The 19783-nt window shown below is 40.6% G+C and overlaps 1 protein-coding gene across 6 annotated transcripts in view; it reads right to left on the bottom strand.

The window, feature by feature from the left end:
- The window catches only part of DYM (dymeclin), a 208122-nt gene that overhangs the window by 127273 nt on the left and 61066 nt on the right, over positions 1-19783 (bottom strand). For all 6 annotated transcript variants that reach the window (XM_030258725.4, XM_002194292.7, XM_030258723.4 and 3 more), the window contains 2 exons: positions 4075-4257; positions 521-699 (listed from right to left, as the gene is read on the bottom strand). In XM_030258725.4, the coding sequence (XP_030114585.1) occupies positions 521-699; positions 4075-4257 (362 nt within the window). The remainder of the gene's footprint in view (positions 1-520; positions 700-4074; positions 4258-19783) is intronic.

The following is a 19783-nucleotide window of genomic DNA, read 5'->3' as shown; positions in this document are numbered from 1 at the left end:
TGTATTTCTATAAAATCTGTGAGCTGCTCCTTGAGGAGTTTCAGTCTTAGGTCAACCCTAAGACCTTTGGCATGTAAGACATTTGGCATGTTAGTCCAGTTACAGCTCATTTTGTTAACTATTACTCCTGAAAGCACAGAGACAGCTTGTACAACTTTTTGGCCTGAATATCCAAAAGAGATAAATAAAATAATGAATGGAATGATATCTGCTACCAGTTTCTCTACAGAATGATCAGAAGTGGGCAGGTTTGACCTGGGTCATGATAGTGGCACAGAGAAAGAGGGAATCCAAGATGGTCTTGCACCTTTAGCACTACCACCCTTGAGAGCAGTGATGTGTTCAGCAGCACAGTCCTGAGATGATGTAACACAAATAAGTAAGTGAGCTAGAACTGGCAAATGAGTGATCCAGAACCTACTGCTCCCACTGCAGACGAGAGGCCACTGGCAGCTGGTGATACCCAAGCTTGCAGGGCAGTGCCTCGTGGGGAGAATAAAGGAGGCAGAGCAAGACTCACCAGATTTTCTATGTCTGTCCGTGCCAGCACGTAGGTCCGCACGTTGCTGTTCTGATGCAGAAGCATGTATAAGAGAAGAGTGGCTTGATCAGATCTCTGCTGCTCACATAAAGCTGTGTATAAACTGTTAAAGTTAATCTGGAAAGCGTGTGGATTTGATGATGAAAAAGCAGTGTTATCTGAAATAAAGAAATAAAATAAAGTTTTTAACAAATACATTTATCATTCATTTATTTGTTAATTTTATAAAATCTCTGGGGGAAATATTTAATACACCACAGAAAGCAGGAAACAAAAGTCACCCATGACTCTTATTAACAATGGTCATAAACCATAATAGAGTCTCATAAAGCTTCAGTTGTGCCAAAAAGCTGAGGTTGTCATCCCATAAGAGCTTCAGCAAGGCCCCAGTACCTGCACAAAACATTCATCTTTTTTTCAAAAAACAATTTTGTCCCTCCATATGGCTTCCTCTGCCAAGAAGGAATGTGATCCCAGGATCTGCTGAGGAAGGGGGGCAGCCACAAGGTCTTCTCTGGAAACAATGTACCAATGATTAATTTCCAAACCCTGCACATCAAACTTACAGGTTTAGTTCTCTGGCATTAAGGCAGAGTATCTCCTATCCATCCCTTTCTTGGTATAAAGGGTGGATGTGCATACGTCAAGATTACTGTGATATCTCAGTGAAATGTGTATGTCAGGACGTTAGAGGTGTGTGGTGGGGAGCTTGGTAAATTAAGTGATGTAAAACATCACATCACATTGTCTGAAACCCTCAAAGTAACAGCAGTTTGCTCATAATCACAATGCACTCTGTACCAGGGCTGGAAGTGAAAATAAAAGAGATTTCTGCTCACAGAACCTTTACCAGCTTCAATAAAAATGTCCATCTGCACAGATCTCTCAGGTCTAGAAATTCCCTGTGGAAAAAGAAAAAGCTAATACTTACAGGGGGCTTTTGAAGAAGATGGAGAGTGAGAGAATTTTTACATGGGCAAATAGCAATAAGACAAGGGGGAAGGGTTTTAAACTGAAAGAGAAGACATTTAGATGAGAGATCAGGGAGAAATTCTTCCCTGTGAGTGTGATGAGGCCCTGGCACAGGTTTCCCAGATAAGCTGTGGCTGTCCCTGGATACCTGGCAGTCTCTAAGGCCAGACTGGATGAGGCTTGTAGCAACCTGGAATAGTGGACGGTGTCCCTGCCCAAGGCAAGAGAGTTGAAATTGGGTGAATTTGAAGGTCCCTTCCAACCTAAACCACACAGTGGTTCTATGATTTTAAGACCATATTCTTATTGAAGCTTGCTAAGTAGCCTTCAGCACAGAAGAGCATGGCAGTCATCATGTATTTTGAACAACATTTCCACCCACTTTGGATGGAAAAAGCGCTTGGAATTGCTGCAGGAGCCCTGCAGGAGCCCTGGCTGCCATTGGTTTTGTGGGGCCCAGCAGACAGTATGCTGGGGAGTCACCAATCCTCTTGGCCAGGGCAAGGGGGGACAGCTCCAGTCATTGAGCTGGAGGCAGCAGGAGGCCCTGGAGCAAACAGAACTCCTGCCTGCAGGAGCTGGGAACCACACAGAGATGCAGCCCTGCAGCGATGCAGCCCTGCAGCCCTGCCTGTCCCAAAATCACACACCCACAGGGGCAGGAGAGACTCCAACCTCAACTACTGACCATGACCATGGACCAGTTGGTTTAAAACCTTCCTGCTTTGGGCAGGAATTTCCCTTCAGGAGGGAAAACCTGGATGCAGACAGCAAAATCAGAACAATTCGTTCCTTGGTGCCACAGGTCATTAGCTGAGAAGCTCCCCTTGGCTTTACACCTTCATTTCTGTGGATGTTTAAGCTGTGCTGCTATCAATTTTATTAAAGGATACTAAAAGTCCAGTAAAATAAAAATCTAAACAGAATTAAAGAAACTTACCAGCAACACCAGCACATCCTGTATTATTCTGCAGAACATTATGCTGATTAACAGAAAAATTAAACTATTCTAAACCATGTACAAAAAAACCCTATCCTGAATTCTTCTCATTTTGTCCCAATTAAATTATAGAAATTATTTTTTTAAATGCCTATTTTCCTTTTATAGTATATATTATGACTGCAACCAGCCTCTTTTTTTCACATTACTTTCCTCTTACAAACCTCTTAGAATGTTCACAGAAATCAAATTTAAGTTCAATTATGAGTATTGCTAGTGGGAACAAGTTTCTGGGAAACAGTAAGTCATTCTATCGACACACACATGTAGAGAAAATATAGCTTTTCATGCTACATTTGACACAAAATAAGTTATTTCAAAATTTTATAATGATATATGTACAGCACGCTTTAATGAAATACATTACTGGCTACTGATGGCATGAAACAAAGCCAAACAAAATGAAACATTAAAGAAAGCTTGCAGTTTAAAGACAGAACAAAACAAAAACTTTATCAACAATTTGATCTCAACCACCTGTAAATGGTATCCAATAAATCAAAGAAGCATGTTAGGACTCAGAATTCTTCTTATGAGAACAATCCTCCACCTTCACAACCCAATAAATTTTCCTAGGTGATGGTGAATTAATTTAGAGCTCAACCTGGTTAAAACTTAATGGATAAAGGAATACAAAAATTCCCCAGAAGAAAGTGCATAACTCAGGATATTACTGTGGCTTCACAGGTTGTCACACAGCTCCTGAGCCCTGAGCGTGGTGCCAACCTGCACAAAGCCAATGAAAGGTAAAACCACATGGCTCAGACACAAAGATTTAAGTATGGATAAAGTACACATGGAAAATGATAGAGTCCCCATCCCTGCAGGGATTTAAAAGCCGTGTGGATGTGGCACGTGGGGATAAGGGGTATGGTGGCCTTGGCAGTGGTGGGGAATGGCTGGACTTGGAGGACCTTTCAGACCTAAATAATCCTGTGAAAGGCACAGGCTGCACCCTGAGCTATCTAGACAGCACACGCTGAGTTAGGGCACTCCCATGTCCCAAACACGACCCTGTGTGAATCAGTGCCACATGGCACCTGCAGTTACCTGACACGTAGACTGGAACTGCCTTCTCAAAACCCAGACAAGCACCGAAACAACTCTGAAACCTCTCATATATACAAAACTCATGGTAGTGTTTATGTTAAACATTTTTTTTTTCTTGCATTTGAAATACAAGAATACAGTCAGCAAACCCAAGTAGCAATTTAATTTTTTACCTTCGCTCTAAGGACCATGACTCCAGGGCAAAAAGTGCTACAAATTTTTAGGGGACTCTGGCAGACCCTTGGATAACCTATCTCCTTATAGGTTAGTTTTATGTATATTTTATAAAATTATAGAGTCACAGAATCATCAAGGTCAGTAGAAACCTTCAAGGACTTCTAGTCCAGAAGCAAACTGGACCAGGATTATGAAGCTTTCTAGTATTTCTCAAGTCAGAAGAATAAAGTATCGTTCCTCTGCCCCCATCTTGGAAAGAGAACCTCTAAGCAATCACAGCATCTTAAAACTCTGCTCCATCAGTTCAGGCTCAGAAGTAAGAACAGATACAAACCTTGTGTGTTCTTGAAGGACATGATGGCTTGCCTGTAGGGGTTTGGGGTGTCTGGAGTGTCAGTCAGGTTGGCCAGGACCAGCAGCAGCAGCAGGCTCTGGCTCGCCAGAGGGGAGCACTGCTCCAGCTGGGCTGATGCTTTGCTGCCCACCCCACCCAGCGTGAACACTGTCCACAGGCCAGCTGCAGAGAAAAAAACAACAAATAACAGGCTTGGTCATATTTTAATAAACAAGGCTATTTTAGAGAGTGGGTTTAGACAAGATATTGGAACAAAATCCTTCCCTGTGAGGGTGGGGAGACCCTGGTACAAGTTTCACAGAGCAGCTGTGGCTGCCCCTGGATCCCTGGAAGTGTCCAAGGCCAGGAGGGCTGGGGCTTGGAGCAGCCTGGGATAGTGGAAGGTGTCCCTGCCCATGGCACTGGATGGGCTTTAAGGTCCTTCCAGCCAAACCATTCTCTGATTCCACACAGTTTTACATTGTGCACATGCAGCTCCAGTAGTAAGGCATAATGTGTAAAGCCAATGCAATGTCCCCAGAGGCTGCTTGAAAAAACTCTCATTATCACAATGCTTAAACTTTAATGATTGGGCCCCAAATGCAGAGTCATTTTCATACTTACAGCACTAAAAATAATTAACCACAATACCAAACTACTGCATTTGAAATTCCTGTTCTAATTACAGCTGGGTTGGTGAAACCAGATGACCAACTATGCCCAAATACTGATTAGAGGAGAAGGAGCCTCAGAGGAGGATTAAAGGACTCCCATCATCCCTCTATAGCAAGTCCATTAGTCCTTATACCACTGCCACTGCTCAAGGGAGTGTATTACAGCACTGAAAAAAACTAAGAAAAGCACCAAAACTGAAACAGAGATGCTGCAGACTAAGCATTATTGGATAACAGAGTCAGAGGAAAGGATAAAATCTCTGTGTTTATCACATCTGGGCTCTTGACACATTCATTACAAGGGGATAATAAGCAGCCCCTCCCAATCACATAGTATTAGATTCATCCCCAAATGCTTGCTAGCAGTTCATTTTTTTGAGTGTATCTTGAAATTTTATGTCAGAGACTAAGCATTTCATCAAAATAGTCATTTAACAGGTCAAAGCTTTCGAGTTAAAAAATTATAAGTTCTACTTAAAGAAACGTAAATCCTTATTTCTTTTTTAAATAAATGTCTAAATCAAAAATTAAATACAACACACCTTCCTAAAGAAAACAGAAAAATTAAGAAAGTTTAGTTTCCAGTCTTTTTGTCATTAAGATTCAAGGTGTGAATAATAAAAACTTGTAAGCCATTTGAATATAAAATACTACAGTATAACCAGTTAAAAGAATTTCAAGCTATCCAATGAGCATTTAACCCTATAAAATTTCAAGCCATCCAATGAGTATTTTTCTTCAAATGTAATTATACACTCAGATTATGTAACAAACCAGTGCTCCCTCATTAGGACAAATGCAGGACAATTACTGCCAAGTCATAGGCAAGGGGACTAATGCCACTCAGTGTTAAGCAGCTTGAGAGAGTTATAATAAAAAGTACTATAATTGCAGCCTTCTTAGCAAGAATTTCATGTTATTTTAGTAACCCTTTATCACCATGTTTTTCATCCACTGTTCTTATCAGAATGAATGATGTTGGCCATTAAGTTTTCCACATGAGTTAACCAGAGAGGTAACATACAAAGAAACTATTTTAAAACCCTGAAACAACTGTACATTTATCATCACATGTCAAATAAATTAAAATTCATCAGATTTCCATTCTTAGTGTAGTTTTGTTTTTAATTTTCTACCACCTCATCCTTCTGCGGCTACTATCTGCCATTACACCTTTCCTCAATAGTTAGGAAAAGAGGGATATGGCCAAAACATCAGTAATTAATCTGAATCTTCCACCAGGGAGAACAAAGTCACAAGGTGCAAGAGACACCTGCACATGAATATGTGGCCCAAGTGACCTCCTGAAGTTCTCTTGTTTGTTGGCAAGTCCTCCAGAAAACCAAGCCCATGTAACAGGTTCATAACATTCCTTTCTGTTGCAAGGGCAGTGTCACATTAGGTGCTAAATATTGGCTGATGTTTCCAACACACTCAAGTTAAAAACATTTTAAAGGAAAATATTATTTCTGATCATAAACATCACACTAAAATGCTAAATAGGTAAAGAGCCTGGGAAGATAGAGGAACAGGAAGTTTCTAGCTGTATGTAGCAGTATGTTCACAATATCTGAAATATTACTTCATTAAACCTAATTTTATATTTATGCATATTTCCAAATTACAAGACTATATTTAACTTCTTTAACATGCAAAACAAAGTAACTTATACTGCACTCTCTTAGAAGCTTTCCTTACTATATTCTTTTCAGATCTGAAGTTAACAGAAAACATAGAAGAATAGACACTGATAAAGTGTGGACAGAATAATATTTCAGATTCTGCTTCTTCAGAACATCACAGGAAAAAAAAAAACAGGATAAAAGGAAGACAATTTCATGTTTAAAAGGGATGAAGGCCAGATTGGACAGGGCTTAGAGCGACCTGGGATAGTGGAAGGGGTGGGAATGAGATGAGCTTTGAAATCCCTTCCAAACCAAACCATTCTAGGATTCCATGATTCCATGAAAATTCCTGTTTAAGCCAACAGGATAGCCACAGATGACTGGAACAGTATTAGTTCTGCCTGGCATCATTACAGGCATGAAGTGAAATTTGCCTAAATGCTTCAACATATAAACTGGATTTCTTTCACAATTGAGGTTTCTTTTATTTTACTTCTATCCTCATGTTATTTTTTTAATACACCACAAGAGAAATAAAAATTCCAGATGTTTTTGTAAAGCTTTCTACCTCTCAGGGAGGTGGCAAAGATAAGCTAGGGTTCTCAAAACCAAACCACTAAACTGCGAAAAGGAGGGAAGGGTCAACAGTGTCATGAGGCACACTGCTTCTGAAGATTTATAAAATTTTCAAAAGGCTCTACAGTACTAAATACTACCTTTCTGGTCCCAATTAAAAGTCTGATGAAGTCAATAATCCACAACCCTAAAACAGTCTCTTCAATGTTGTTGTGGTTTAATACCACACAACCAATCATTCTTTCCTCTCTGGTGAGATGGGGAAGAGAACTGAGAGAAAACCCAAAACGCATGGGTTGAGATGAAGGCAATTCAACAGAACTGAAAAAGAAGTGAAAATTATGATGATGATGATAATAATAATGATAAAAGATTATATAGAGGAAGTGATGCACAGTGCAGTTGCTTACCACCTGCTGCAGACCCTGAGGCAACACCCCCTGTTTTATTGCTCAGCATGACAGGATATGGGATATTCCTTCAACCAGTTGGGTCAGCTGTCCTGGCTTAGTCCCCTCCCAGCTTCTTGTGCCTTAAGAAACCTTGAAGCTCATCCCATCCTAACCCCTGCCATGGGCAGGGACACGTTCCACTATCCCAGGTTACTCCAAGCCCTGTCCAACCTGATCTAGAACACTTTCAGGGATGAGGAAGCCACAGCTGCTCTGGGAAACCTGTGCTAGGGCTTTCCACCCTCACAGATAGGGATGTCTTCCGAAATTATGAGAAGCTGACACGTCCTTGATGCAGCATAAGCATGATTTAGCAAGGACTAAAACATCAGGGCGGTATCAACATTGCCCAGCACTGCAACTGTATCCAAGCTGAAACCAAGACAAACATTTAGGTATTTGGATCACTAACTTCACTTACACAGTTTACTGTTTTCTGCAGCAGAATACTTTCAACTGCATTTCTCTGATATTTGTCCATAATTTATAACTGTGTCCAGCTCTGGGCTCCCCAGTACAAGAGGGACATGGAGCTCTTGGAGCAGGTCCAGTGAAAAGCGACACATATACTGAAGGGCCTGGAGCGCCTAAGGAGGACAGGCTGGGGAGGAGGAAGGAGCTGGGGCTGTTCAGGTTGTGAGAGGGCCCTCAGCCCTCTGTGTCCCTGGGTGTCCCTCTGTGTCCCTGGGTGTCCCTATGTGTCCCTGGGTGTCCCTGTGTGTCCCTGTGTGCAGGGAGGGGCAGAGCAGAACCCAGGCTCTGCTCCAGGCCCAGCAATGGCACCAGAGCCACGGGCAGGGACTGAGCCCAGCAATTCCCCTGCACAGGAGGCACAACTGCCCTGAACAGAGACCAGACAGGGGTGGAGTCTCCCTCACCAGGGACATTCCAGAGTCCTCTGGACACAATCCTGTGCCCTGAGCTCTGGGATGGCCCTGCTGGAGCAGGGAGGTGGAGCAGCAGATGTGCCACTGTAGGCCCTTCCAGCCTGACCAGCTCTGGGATTCACTGATTTAACGTTATTTCTTGACTCAGTCCCACATGGAACCACATTGCTACAAGTTTTGTGAATTGGAGAACTGCAAAATTCTGCTAATTATTTCTGGAAAATACTCAAATACTTTAATAAGGAACCAACTGTTTTTACCTTTAAAACCAAATTAACTGATTCGTTTTGCCCCTCTCTTCCACTAAATAAGCAACCACAGGCTTTTTTATCCTGCTCATACAACTCTATGTAAGGCAGAGCAAGAAAAGCAGGTCATAAAAGCAAAATATGTTATTTTGCAACAGTGAAGCTGAGATTTTCTGTGAGATGGCTGGAAACACAGTTTACAGCCCTGAAAACAAACCCAGGACTTTTATCTAGTTTGACAGTCTGTGAAACAAGAATTAATGGCAAAATGAAGTTATGACACAGTCATCAAAATAGAACTTTCTTTCACCTGACTGTTATTTGATGTAAACACAACTCTGCAGAAATCTCAGCCTAATGCTTGGTCTCTGTTACACAATGAGCTACAAGTAAGGTTCATGTTTGTACTTATTTCAAAAAAGTTTAAACATACTTGTTTATAGTTTCAGAATAATAAAAAGAATTTTAAGAGTTTGACTTCAAAGCCACTTTGAAACCAAGAGTGTAGAAGATACTCTAAAAATTCATCCCACTCATATAAAGAATTGCAACTTACAGTTAACAACTTCTAACACTGTCTACCATTATTTGAAGTCAGCAGATCAACCGACTGTGAGCTATAATTGATTTTTGAGCTCTCCTGGATTAGTTATTAAACTAGTTGTAATTCTTCTGCAGAATGTATTATTCACCTTTCAACCTTCAGTGTCAAGGCTCAGAAGACAAACTCTCTGACTTCTTATGCTGGACAGAGCATTAAATTAATGCCAAGGAAATTGGAGTTACTTACTTCCAAGTTTCTTTCTAGGAAATTAGTATTGTTTAGTTTTTTTTTTTTAATCTAATAGTAGCTCAAAAATTCAATTAAAGTAATCACTGAACTTCAACCTTTCCTTTGAACATCCTTCATTGCATTTAAATATAGGCATTAAATTGCAATTAATACTGGCAAAGCCTTTTTGAGCCTGTCTCTCCTCACTGGAGCTTGGTAAAAGGGCAGATCCTTCCCTCATTCCCCATCACATAACCCACATCCTCTCAAACATATTTAGCATCCTCCTAATGAGTTTTTTATTGCTTTTGACAGTATTTTGCTGAGGGCACCAACTTGAAGTGCTGCCCCCAGGCTGCTTTTGAGATTGAATAGAACAAAATAAGAGTTTTAGTAGACATGAAGATTTTTCAAAAAGTCTCTTGATCTCTCCCTGTCATTTTGACATTTCCAAAACAACAGTCCTGCTCCGTTGTTGCAAAAATGGAAAGAACACAAACAGATGAGGCTACAGAAGCTGGCAAAGCCAGTGTTAAATATCAGAAAGAAAACTCAACCACAGGAAAAAAAGCCCAAAACAGAAGAGATCTAACTTATGGCTAGTAATACATCCAAATCCTAGCTCCACATTCTGCTTTCCTATTTCTGAAACTTTTGGCATCCAGAAGATTATCCAATCCTTGCAATGCTTAAAAATTGTCCAATACAAAGCAGCACTAAATAGAAATGATGAAGAATTAAAGCAAAAGTGATTTTCATTGCATCTAACTGTACCATCATGTAGTTCTTCCACAAAAACCAGTAAATAGCATATTATTAAAAAACATTACAATTACTGTTTAATTCTTATTACACTCAAGCAGCAGCACTGGGAACTTGAGTGTTGTTTTTTTAACGCTTATTATGTGTGTCACTTTTCTTAAGTCAATTCAATAGTTCTCACACTGTGGTCTGATGAACACTTTCTGGTGGCTCATGGAGAGCTGGCAGTTCACATTGTGCTGGCTCTTGTCCTTGTTTCCAGCTGCTACATTGTGTTAGAAGAAAGCTAAAAATACATAAATACTTTCCTACGATTACTTTTCCATGCAAGCAATTTCTCAAGTTGCCACAGGGATGTTATGTGATAATGAATGGGAGAGGAAAAAGAGGTCCATGGAATCATGAACAGGGATCAGTGAGGCAAATGCTGTATCAGGGGCATTTTATACATTATAAAGCACATCTTCAACGTCTCAGATCTTTAGTTAAGGAACTTAATCTGCAAACTGTGAAGAACCAAGGGTACACTAGCTTAAGAGACTATAAAAATAGCAGCTACACTAATTTTAGGGGAAGTCCTACTGCAGACTTGGGAGGATTCATTACAGAAAGAAACTAGCAAAGCTGAAGTATAGGAAATATGGAATCATTTTTACATGGTTTATGAATCTGCATGTTAAATATTCCACTCTTGAGCAACATTAAACTCATCTGTAGCATAAACACACTGACACACAAACTACAAACTGTGATTGAAAAAGTCAATCTGATGACTGTAGACTTTTTAACTAGGGAAACTGTAAAAACTCAGAAGCACAAAAATGGCTGTCCTAAATATTACAGCAACTTTTTGGTTGCCGTCACTTTTAAATTGCAGTAACTTTTCCAACTGGACCAAGTTCCCATAAATGATAGATTTTTTGAAACATTTCACCTGGCATGGTAATACAAATGGCAAAAGTAACAATTTTTAATTTTTAGCAATATTTTTTATGGTCTTCATTGTCCAGCATTGGACTAACAGGATTAACCCAAACTAGCATGAGACATAGGAGAAGTTCTACAAACAGCAATAAATGAATAGTTTCTGGGTGTCAAGACAGTCTAGCAAAATAAATTTGTATTTTAAATAGTGGTAGTCTAGCTGCTCTCTAAGTCATCAGCAGGCTGCAGCAAGAATTCACAAGTGGGAGACACTACGTTTAAACACATTGTGAGACAACAGCTATGTACCAATCCATCTTGGCTCTATTTCTTGTCTGGAACACAGGAATGGCACATGATGTGTATCAGAGTAAATGTGTGATCACTTGGAACTCCATATTCAGGCTTAAAATCCCACTGAACTATGACTTAGTCCTTAGTGCAAGGTCAGAGTCATACAATTTACACAGATGATTGCCATGGCTTTATTTCAGGTGTTGTGTTATATTTCAGTTGCTTTACTACTATATTTTAAGTATTTAATTCCTAAATACTACAGGAAAGTGACTGAAATGCTATAGAAAGATTAAGTGCATGTTGTAGATTACTTCTTTAAATGTCAAAAAGAATTATAGAAGTGATTTAAAAACCAAGTTATTTTCTTCTCAACAAATCACTGCAACAGAACAACTGCTCTATATTTCATAGATTTCAACTGGCTCATTGAAATACATGACTGAGTATGACTTAATTGTTTGAGGGTTTTCACACCTAATAACACTATTGTAAAGGAGACCAGTATTTCATCCTCCCTGCCAAGAACAGCAGAAGGTAGTTGTTTCTGTGGAGCCAAGCTCTGCAACACCAGCTCCCTGCCTGCCCCACTCCTGGTCACAGCCTCTCCAGTAATAGCCAAGCTCATGTCTCTGTAGCCACACATTTCAAACACATCCCAAGCATTTGAATTTTTGATGTCACCATTGCTCCCAGTGCTGCAGCAGGACAGGAAAGCCACAGCGAATGGCTGGGGTGCAGTGGAGGAGGCACTGGGGAAAAGACAGCCCAGGAAATCTCCACATAAACCCTCTAAAGCCAGAGAAGCACTGATGAGCCTGAGGTGCCCAGGGCTGTGATGTCATTAACACATTCTGGAAGCAGTTTTTCAGGAAATGAATCATGGAAGCAAGTGAAATGCAAAGATGTATTAGGTAACTGTGTCCATCCCCTATTCATGCAATAGTGTTCCCTCCAGTACAGCTTGTTATTCTATCCAGACTAATTTTAAGGACTAGTAATGGAGCTTGAACCACATCCTTTGGGAAGCATGTTCCATAATCTAATAAACCTCAATGTTAAGATTTTTTTCCTAATATTCAGCTAAACATTACTTTATTCAGCTTCATCTACTTATTCCTTTAAGTGGTTCTATGTAATACCATAAAACATTTCTGCCCCAGTTCAGTGTTTATAGCCCTTAAATAAAAGGCACAGTCAGGTCTCCTTTGTTGCCCAGCCAAATTACATACACACATTTTTCTTTCTTTTCTTTTAAAGTCTTTTCCAGTTTGCTTCCTGCAATTAATCCCAGCTCCAATACTTTGCACGACCTTTCAAATGTCATGGAACTGAAAAAGATTCCAAACACTAAATTGCATAGATTGATAAATGCGCATATCCCTCATTTCACTGCAAAAACAGTGTTTATTTCGCTTTAAACCATTCATCTCCCTTTTTATCATTATATTTCAGGATATAGTGACAAGACCATGAAGCTCAGCTACGGACTTGCATTCTCAGGAAAGCTTTTGACACCACAGAGGAATCAGAAATGTAGAAGACATCCCCCAAAAAGTATTTAATCTGATAAGTTACAAGAGCATACAAAACCAAAGCAAATACCAGTAAACTCAGTAAAATCATATTACCTATAACTATATTACTATATTATATTATATATTATTTACAGTTGGACTTGATGATCTTTGAGGTCTTTCCCAAACTTGATGATTTCATGAGTCTATGATAAATTTAACATTTCCAGATGGGGTCTACTTCTTTTATTTGCCCAGAGATGCTGAAGCACAAAATAGCTTTGTTAGCTGGAAATCCCCGATGACATTTTTATTATATGTAATTGGAGAATGAGTAGCAGAAATACCCAGAGACAGACACCTTGAAGAATTAAGCAAAGCAAATTACATAACATACTTCAGAATCAAAAGGCCAAATAAGGCTGGGAATAACTCTAACAAACCATTAATTCAATTTTAGAAATACATTAAAAATAACTATAGGAGGAGAACATCTAAAGCAAGGAATGTTCACATTTTTATTAAACCAAGTCCTGGCCTGTTGCTGGCTCCTTTGGACACAAATAATACATTTTCTGAGATGGAACAATATTCCTGCTGCACATTTGAAGAGTGCCCAGTATAACTGAAGCTGCAAATGTGACCACAATATCAAGAAAAAATAAATAAAGGTTTTAGGGTATTATACAAGAGCAAAATACCACAGTATTATGACTACTTGGAACCCGGGAAACTAAGTGCATGCTTGAAGAGAGTGAGAGAGAGGAAAACGAATGAGAAATGTGGGAAAAACTGCAAATCCACCCAGTGTTGTATTTAATTTTAGAGGAACTGTCTGACTCAATCAGCTATCAACCTTGGAACAGCAAACCTCACGCCAACAACAAGTTCACATACAGACATTAAAAAGGAGTTGTTGTATGGTGGGGTTTAGGGGCTTCTTTTGGTTTGGGTTATTTTGGTGGGATTTTGGGGAGAGAAGGTTAGTTCTTGGAGGGATTTTGTTCACAGACTTTTATTTTTAAATTATTATTTATTTAATTATTTTTGTTTTTAATAGAAAACTCCTCTGGGTGCTCCCCAAGGTACCATCCCGGTAATTTTACTGTTCTTGTCAGAATGCAAGGGAACACAGTGAATGGGTATAATTCAACCAATTGTCTTCTGTTGACTCTATCAAGCAAAATATGAGGCAGAAACAAACACAGAAACGTGTTATAAAATAAACATCCTGGCAGTATTATTTTTAATAGTGCTAATCAGGGTATTGATATTAACTAATGCTTTTGATGTAGGATCCTCAGGAGAACTTCATCCTCACACACAGTAGAGAAGGGAGAAGAAGAAATCCAGACAACCAATGAAAGAAATGACCTGTAAAGTTGCTAGACAGGTCAAGAAATCCAAGAAATTACTTTTCCAGAGCAGTTAGATTTTTGTATCAGTTAGTGAGTTTAGCACACTGCTTCTGTTGGTTTGTTGTGGCTGCAGGCACTCAATTCACTCATATTCCCTATGAAAGGAACAAGGAATAGCCAGCACAGTAAAGTCAGCACAGACCTGCTGCTTCCCTCCTAGACCTAAGTTTCACTCCTCCGATATTGTGAAGCACTCCACCAGTGGTACCTGCAGCAATTCCAGCCAGCTTCTCTATCAGCCTTCAGAAGAGCATTCAAAAACAATTAAACAAAACTCCTAATATAGCTGAAAAACGTGGAGTTCCACAGCTTAGGAATGCTCTGGCTGCCACCCTTATTCCTGAGATCCGCTGACACTCCTTGGAGCCTGCCACCTTTCTGCAGCACAATGGGCACGTTATTTTTTAACCCAGCACTTCTTAACCCCTATTTTTCCTTTAAGAGACAACATTTTGTTTGTGTGAGGTAACTTCTTCCTCTACACTACCTGCTACTCCAAGGACAAGGAAAACTCAAAGTGTTAATTCTTTTGCTTGAAACCTGGTCCACCAGCAACCACACTGAGCAGGAAAAGTTCCCCCAGGATACTGGAACAGCCTCATGGACCTCATGAGGGATGCTGCATCCCAAACCTCATTGGCACGACACTCTGTGGAACACACTTCATGAAAACTCAACGTTCAGACAATCCTGCTGCCAGTTTTTCAACAAGTTTCTCCTCGATGTATGCAAACGGCAAGTTTTGGGACCGTGTAACTTGGCCAGATTCAGTAAACTTTAAGAGGGATTGTAAATGGCACATCTCTATCCACAGCTTCACTCCCCTAAGCCCCGATTCCCAAATCTCAAGAGCCTGTTCCAAGGCATGAAGGCTCTAAAACTCCTCAATAAAACAGATGTAAGAATTCAGCATTGGTTAAGTAACATTTTTCCCTAACCTCATTCTCAGAAACAGAAGAACTGTTTTCAATTAAAGCAGTGCCAAAAAAATTTAAAAAAAAATCTAAAAAAAAAGAGCCTAAGGAAGATACTCAGCATGAAAAGTTTCACCACAAACAACTGAAGTCTCAAAAAAAACTATAAGCAATTGAAAATTGGATTTCACTACAGAAAGTGCTCTAGAAGCTTATCTTGAGGCATCAATACCAGCTCCAGCCATACGAACATTATTAAAGTGGCAGTTTTAATGATGAAGAATTGAGGAAAGCAGCAGTGCCGAGGAATGAAGTCCTACCCCCAGAACAAGCATGCCACAGGCAAAACTTTTCATTATCTTGCCTAGCAGAAAATGCCTCCTCAGCTGAAAGAACCCAGCATCCCTGTTCCCTCTCGGAGCAGGGCGTGAGCTCCTGCCAAGGCTGACGAGCTGTTTTATGTCAGCACCTGCCCTTTGGCTCCGCGCTCACACTGACATCAACTCCAGCGGCATCAGACAGGAACACGTTTCTGTCACCAGACACCAGGGCTGGAGCCACACCAACTGAACAGGGCTGCAACGCACGGAACACCGTTTGAAGCCCTCTTATGGATCCAACACCAATCAAATTCCGTCTCTTTTGGGTTGATGGCCAGTGTGGAGGGGATAGTGTAGGGAAAGGTTTTAGTGTGTCAAATTTACTGACTATGAAAACAGAACACTATGGGGGGAGAAAAAGGCTGACTAAGTATTACTGACTCTGCCTGCATATTTTTTCCCAGCAAAAACTGATAGTTAACATTGAAATTATACAGAAACATGTGCTAACACTCATCAACTTTACTATTAAAGACTAAAATTACATATATAGTATTGAGAAAGTTTTTGTTCCAAATACTGGTTTGCTAATTTATGGAATGAATTACATAAAGATTTTCATTTATATGAAAAAATATATTTAGAGGCACTTCTCTAGCACGCACGTTCAGTTCCGTAATATTTCATCTTCAATACCCAAAAATGTTTTTACCACAGGGCAAAGGATTCCTCTGGGCTTTTCCTGTTCCTAAGCATTTTGCAATAGCGCCAAGCCATAAAGGGAAAAGAAGTTTGCACTCTGGGAGCACAGTTAGGAAATAGTGAGGACAAGTCATTCCTGCCTCTCTGCCATCACCTACAACAGGACTATGCCCATCCCTGAGAAAAAGGAGTTAATATAACTTGTTAGTATGACGTTAAAATGAAATTTGAGCAGCATGACTGCCCTCAAGGGTGACACCTGGTACCACCATCTCCAGATTTGCATGTAGATCTCACTTGTGTGGAAGCTCCTTGGCAATCCCAAGGTACCCCAGGCAAGCCCTATGATGCAGACAAGCTTTGCAGGCCTCCATCATTAGCTGCTGCCCCCTGTGCAGAGAATCCTTTTTAGGCTAACATGTGTGGAGTAGATAATTTGAATATTATAGTATTTTTCATAAAAAACATTTCTGCTATCCCAAACATTCACAAAATCACACAATGATTTGGGAGGAAAGGGACCTTCAAGACCACCTCATTCCAAATCCCTGCCTGCCATGGACAGGGACATCTTCCACTGTCCCAGGTTACTCCAAACCCCGTCCACCCTGTCCTTGGACACTTCCAGGGATCCAGGGGCAGCCACAGCTGCTCTGGGCACCCTGTGCCAGGGCCTGCCCACCCTCCCAGCCAGCAATTCCTAATTCCCAATATCCCATCTGTCCCTGCCCTCTGGCAGTGGGAGCCATTCCCTGTGTGCTGTCCCTGCCTGCCTTGTCCCCAGTCCCTCTGCAGCTCTCCTGGAGCCCCTTGAGGCCCTGGAAAAGGCTCTGAGATCTCCATGGAGCCATCTCTTCACCAGGATGAAACTCACTCGACATTCCCACAACAATTACTCCGTAAACTTTATGGAAAATCACAAATGCCACCAAACTGCCTGGCAAGAGCTGACAGCAGGGCCTTGTGCAAAATAATTACAATTAGCAAGGTAAGACAATGAGAAACATTCTGTGTGCTGTATTTACATCTTATAAGATCACCTGAAATTGTTAGATAAGTGGGAATCTGACACACATTATCACATGCAAACAGCATGTTTTATTAACCTTGAAGCAAGGTCCAGCAGTTAAAACATGGGGCTAAAGATCAGGACAGTGGAATTTTATTCCCAGCTGCAATGTCAACTGACTGTGTAATTTTAGCCAAGCTTCAAGCATGTTATTTCCTCTTTTTTCCCCATCTATAAAAATGAGAATTTTGTACTTAATAAGGGCCTTTACATCCTGATGCCCTTGGCCTGAATGTGCGTTGTTCCTGAGCTGATGTTCCAATTTCCTAAGAGATCTCTGACCCACTGAAGAGAGTCAGAGCAGATTATATACACACTGGGACTGATTACACACTCGTGTATTTACACACAGTTAGCTAATGATATAGATATATAGGACATGTCCAATTATACAGATATAATTATATAGATATATAAAAAGACAGATCTTTGCTTGACAGACCCTCTCAGAATGACTATTGCTGAGAGAAGCAGTTCAATAAATATAAACTATTGAGGCTGAAATTAGAAGCCAGCAGTGAATTAGATGGATAAACCTAATGCCAAACTTGAAATTATGCAGGCCAAAATATTATTTCCTAGGAATATTTTTATATTTTGTATTATCTACATTTCTACATATACATTTGCTTTAATGTATTTACATATGTCATATTTGTATATGCTGTATATAGATCTTATAAAACCACTTGAAATTGTTTAAGTGGGAATCTTACAAATTACCACATGCAAAGAGCATGACTCCTAACTAAATGTCATATTGATATAATATATTTTAGATTTATGAAAAAATTTATTCTCATATGTAACTTACAAATTTTATTTTTATATGTCTAGGTATTTTGATACTTAAATGGTACATTTTTGTATAAATGCACTAAATATATAGATACAGTACACTGGGCCATATATATTTCTATTATTAAACATAAGCATGTTCATATGTTTCTGTATAGTCTGTATTTTATTTGTATTTTATAGTTCTTCTATTATAGACATAAACATCCACACACAGAACTAGTGAGTACCAAATAACTGTCAAGTGCTGTGGTGTCTACAACATCTCTCATTCTTGGCAGAATTAACTGGATCCAGATTTACCTTCCAGCTGAGAGTAAACTGCTGAAACCTCCCATATATCTACTTTCCTTTCTTTTGGAGACAAGAAAAAAATCTTTGTTCCAAGGTCATGATGTGGCTGCCCTATCCCTGGAAGTATCCAAGATCAGGCTGGATGGAGCTCTGAAGCAACCTGGTCTAGTGGAAAGTGTCCCTGCCCAAGGGTGCAACAAAATTATTCTTCAGGTCTCTTCCAACCCAACCACTTATAGATTTTTACAATTCTATGAGCTGATTGTTTCCCTAAAAACAAAAAGACCCATCAGTCTCCCACGCAGATTCGTCCAAAATTCGTAATTCAAGTATTTTAATTATAAAACATTCAGAGGATTCTTCCAGTTTCCAAGTTTCATACCAAAATGGGATTTATTTTCCCATTTAGCAGCTTTTTAGCATTTATCTTAAGGATTAAGAAACAGGTAAGAAAACAGGTTGAGCTTATGAATTCCTAGGTGGCAACAAGACAACTTTAAGTCACCACATTAGGGCTTAGAGGGGATGTCTCTGTTAGAGACCCTGAACAGACAAAAAAGCACCATGACTCAACTGCAGAGAAAGGAGATTACAAAATGTAAAAAGATTAAGTCTTTTCCAAATCAGGAGAAAAAAAAAGGTATATAAGCTTTGGCAAGTTCAGTGCAAAACCAGACCAAGTTGAGCCAAAAGTAATTTGGGAACAGCCTGCTAAAGGTATAAAAATCAACAGTAAAAGCTTTTCCAAACAATCTGACAGCTCCTCAAAGAGGCCAACAAGCCATAGAGGCCTTTAGGGAGCACTCTGGGAAGGTCAGGCTCTGGCAAATGAACTACTCCGGGTGCATTTCCCAACACTTTCTGCACACTCCATCAACAGATCTGATGCATGACCAGTGAAAGCAACTGCAAATGCAACACCAACTGCTTCAGTGTCCTCCCTTGGCAAGAGGTCCCTTCCAGCAGCTGAAGGTTCCACAGAAGCCCAGAAGGTGAGGGGCAAATGTGCATGTCCCAAACACCCAAAATAGCTGAATGGCTGTGGAGCCAGCCAAGAACCAAGATCAGTTGTTGGGAACAACAGTAATGGGTTGTTGGTAAGAAAATGCATGAGAAAGACGACCAGGACGTGGCTGCAGAAGGGGCCATACAGAAGAAGGGCAGCACTTTCCTTGGACAGAGCCCCTTCCCTTCCCTTCCCTTCCCTTCCCTTCCCTTCCCTTCCCTTCCCTTCCCTTCCCTTCCCTTCCCTTCCCTTCCCTTCCCTTCCCTTCCCTCCCCTCCCCTCCCCTCCCCTCCCCTCCCCTCCCCTCCCCTCCCCTCCCCTCCCCTCCCCTCCCCTCCCCTCCCCTCCCCTCCCCTCCCCTCCCCTCCCCTTCCCTTCCCTTCCCTTCCCTTCCCTTCCCTTCCCTTCCCTTCCCTTCCCTTCCCTTCCCTTCCCTTCCCTTCCCTTCCCTTCCCTT

The sequence above is a fragment of the Taeniopygia guttata genome, chromosome Z (assembly GCF_048771995.1).
Source record: "Taeniopygia guttata chromosome Z, bTaeGut7.mat, whole genome shotgun sequence".
In the NCBI taxonomy this organism is placed as follows: domain Eukaryota; kingdom Metazoa; phylum Chordata; class Aves; order Passeriformes; family Estrildidae; genus Taeniopygia; species Taeniopygia guttata.
This window is presented reverse-complemented; position numbering and strand designations above follow the sequence as displayed.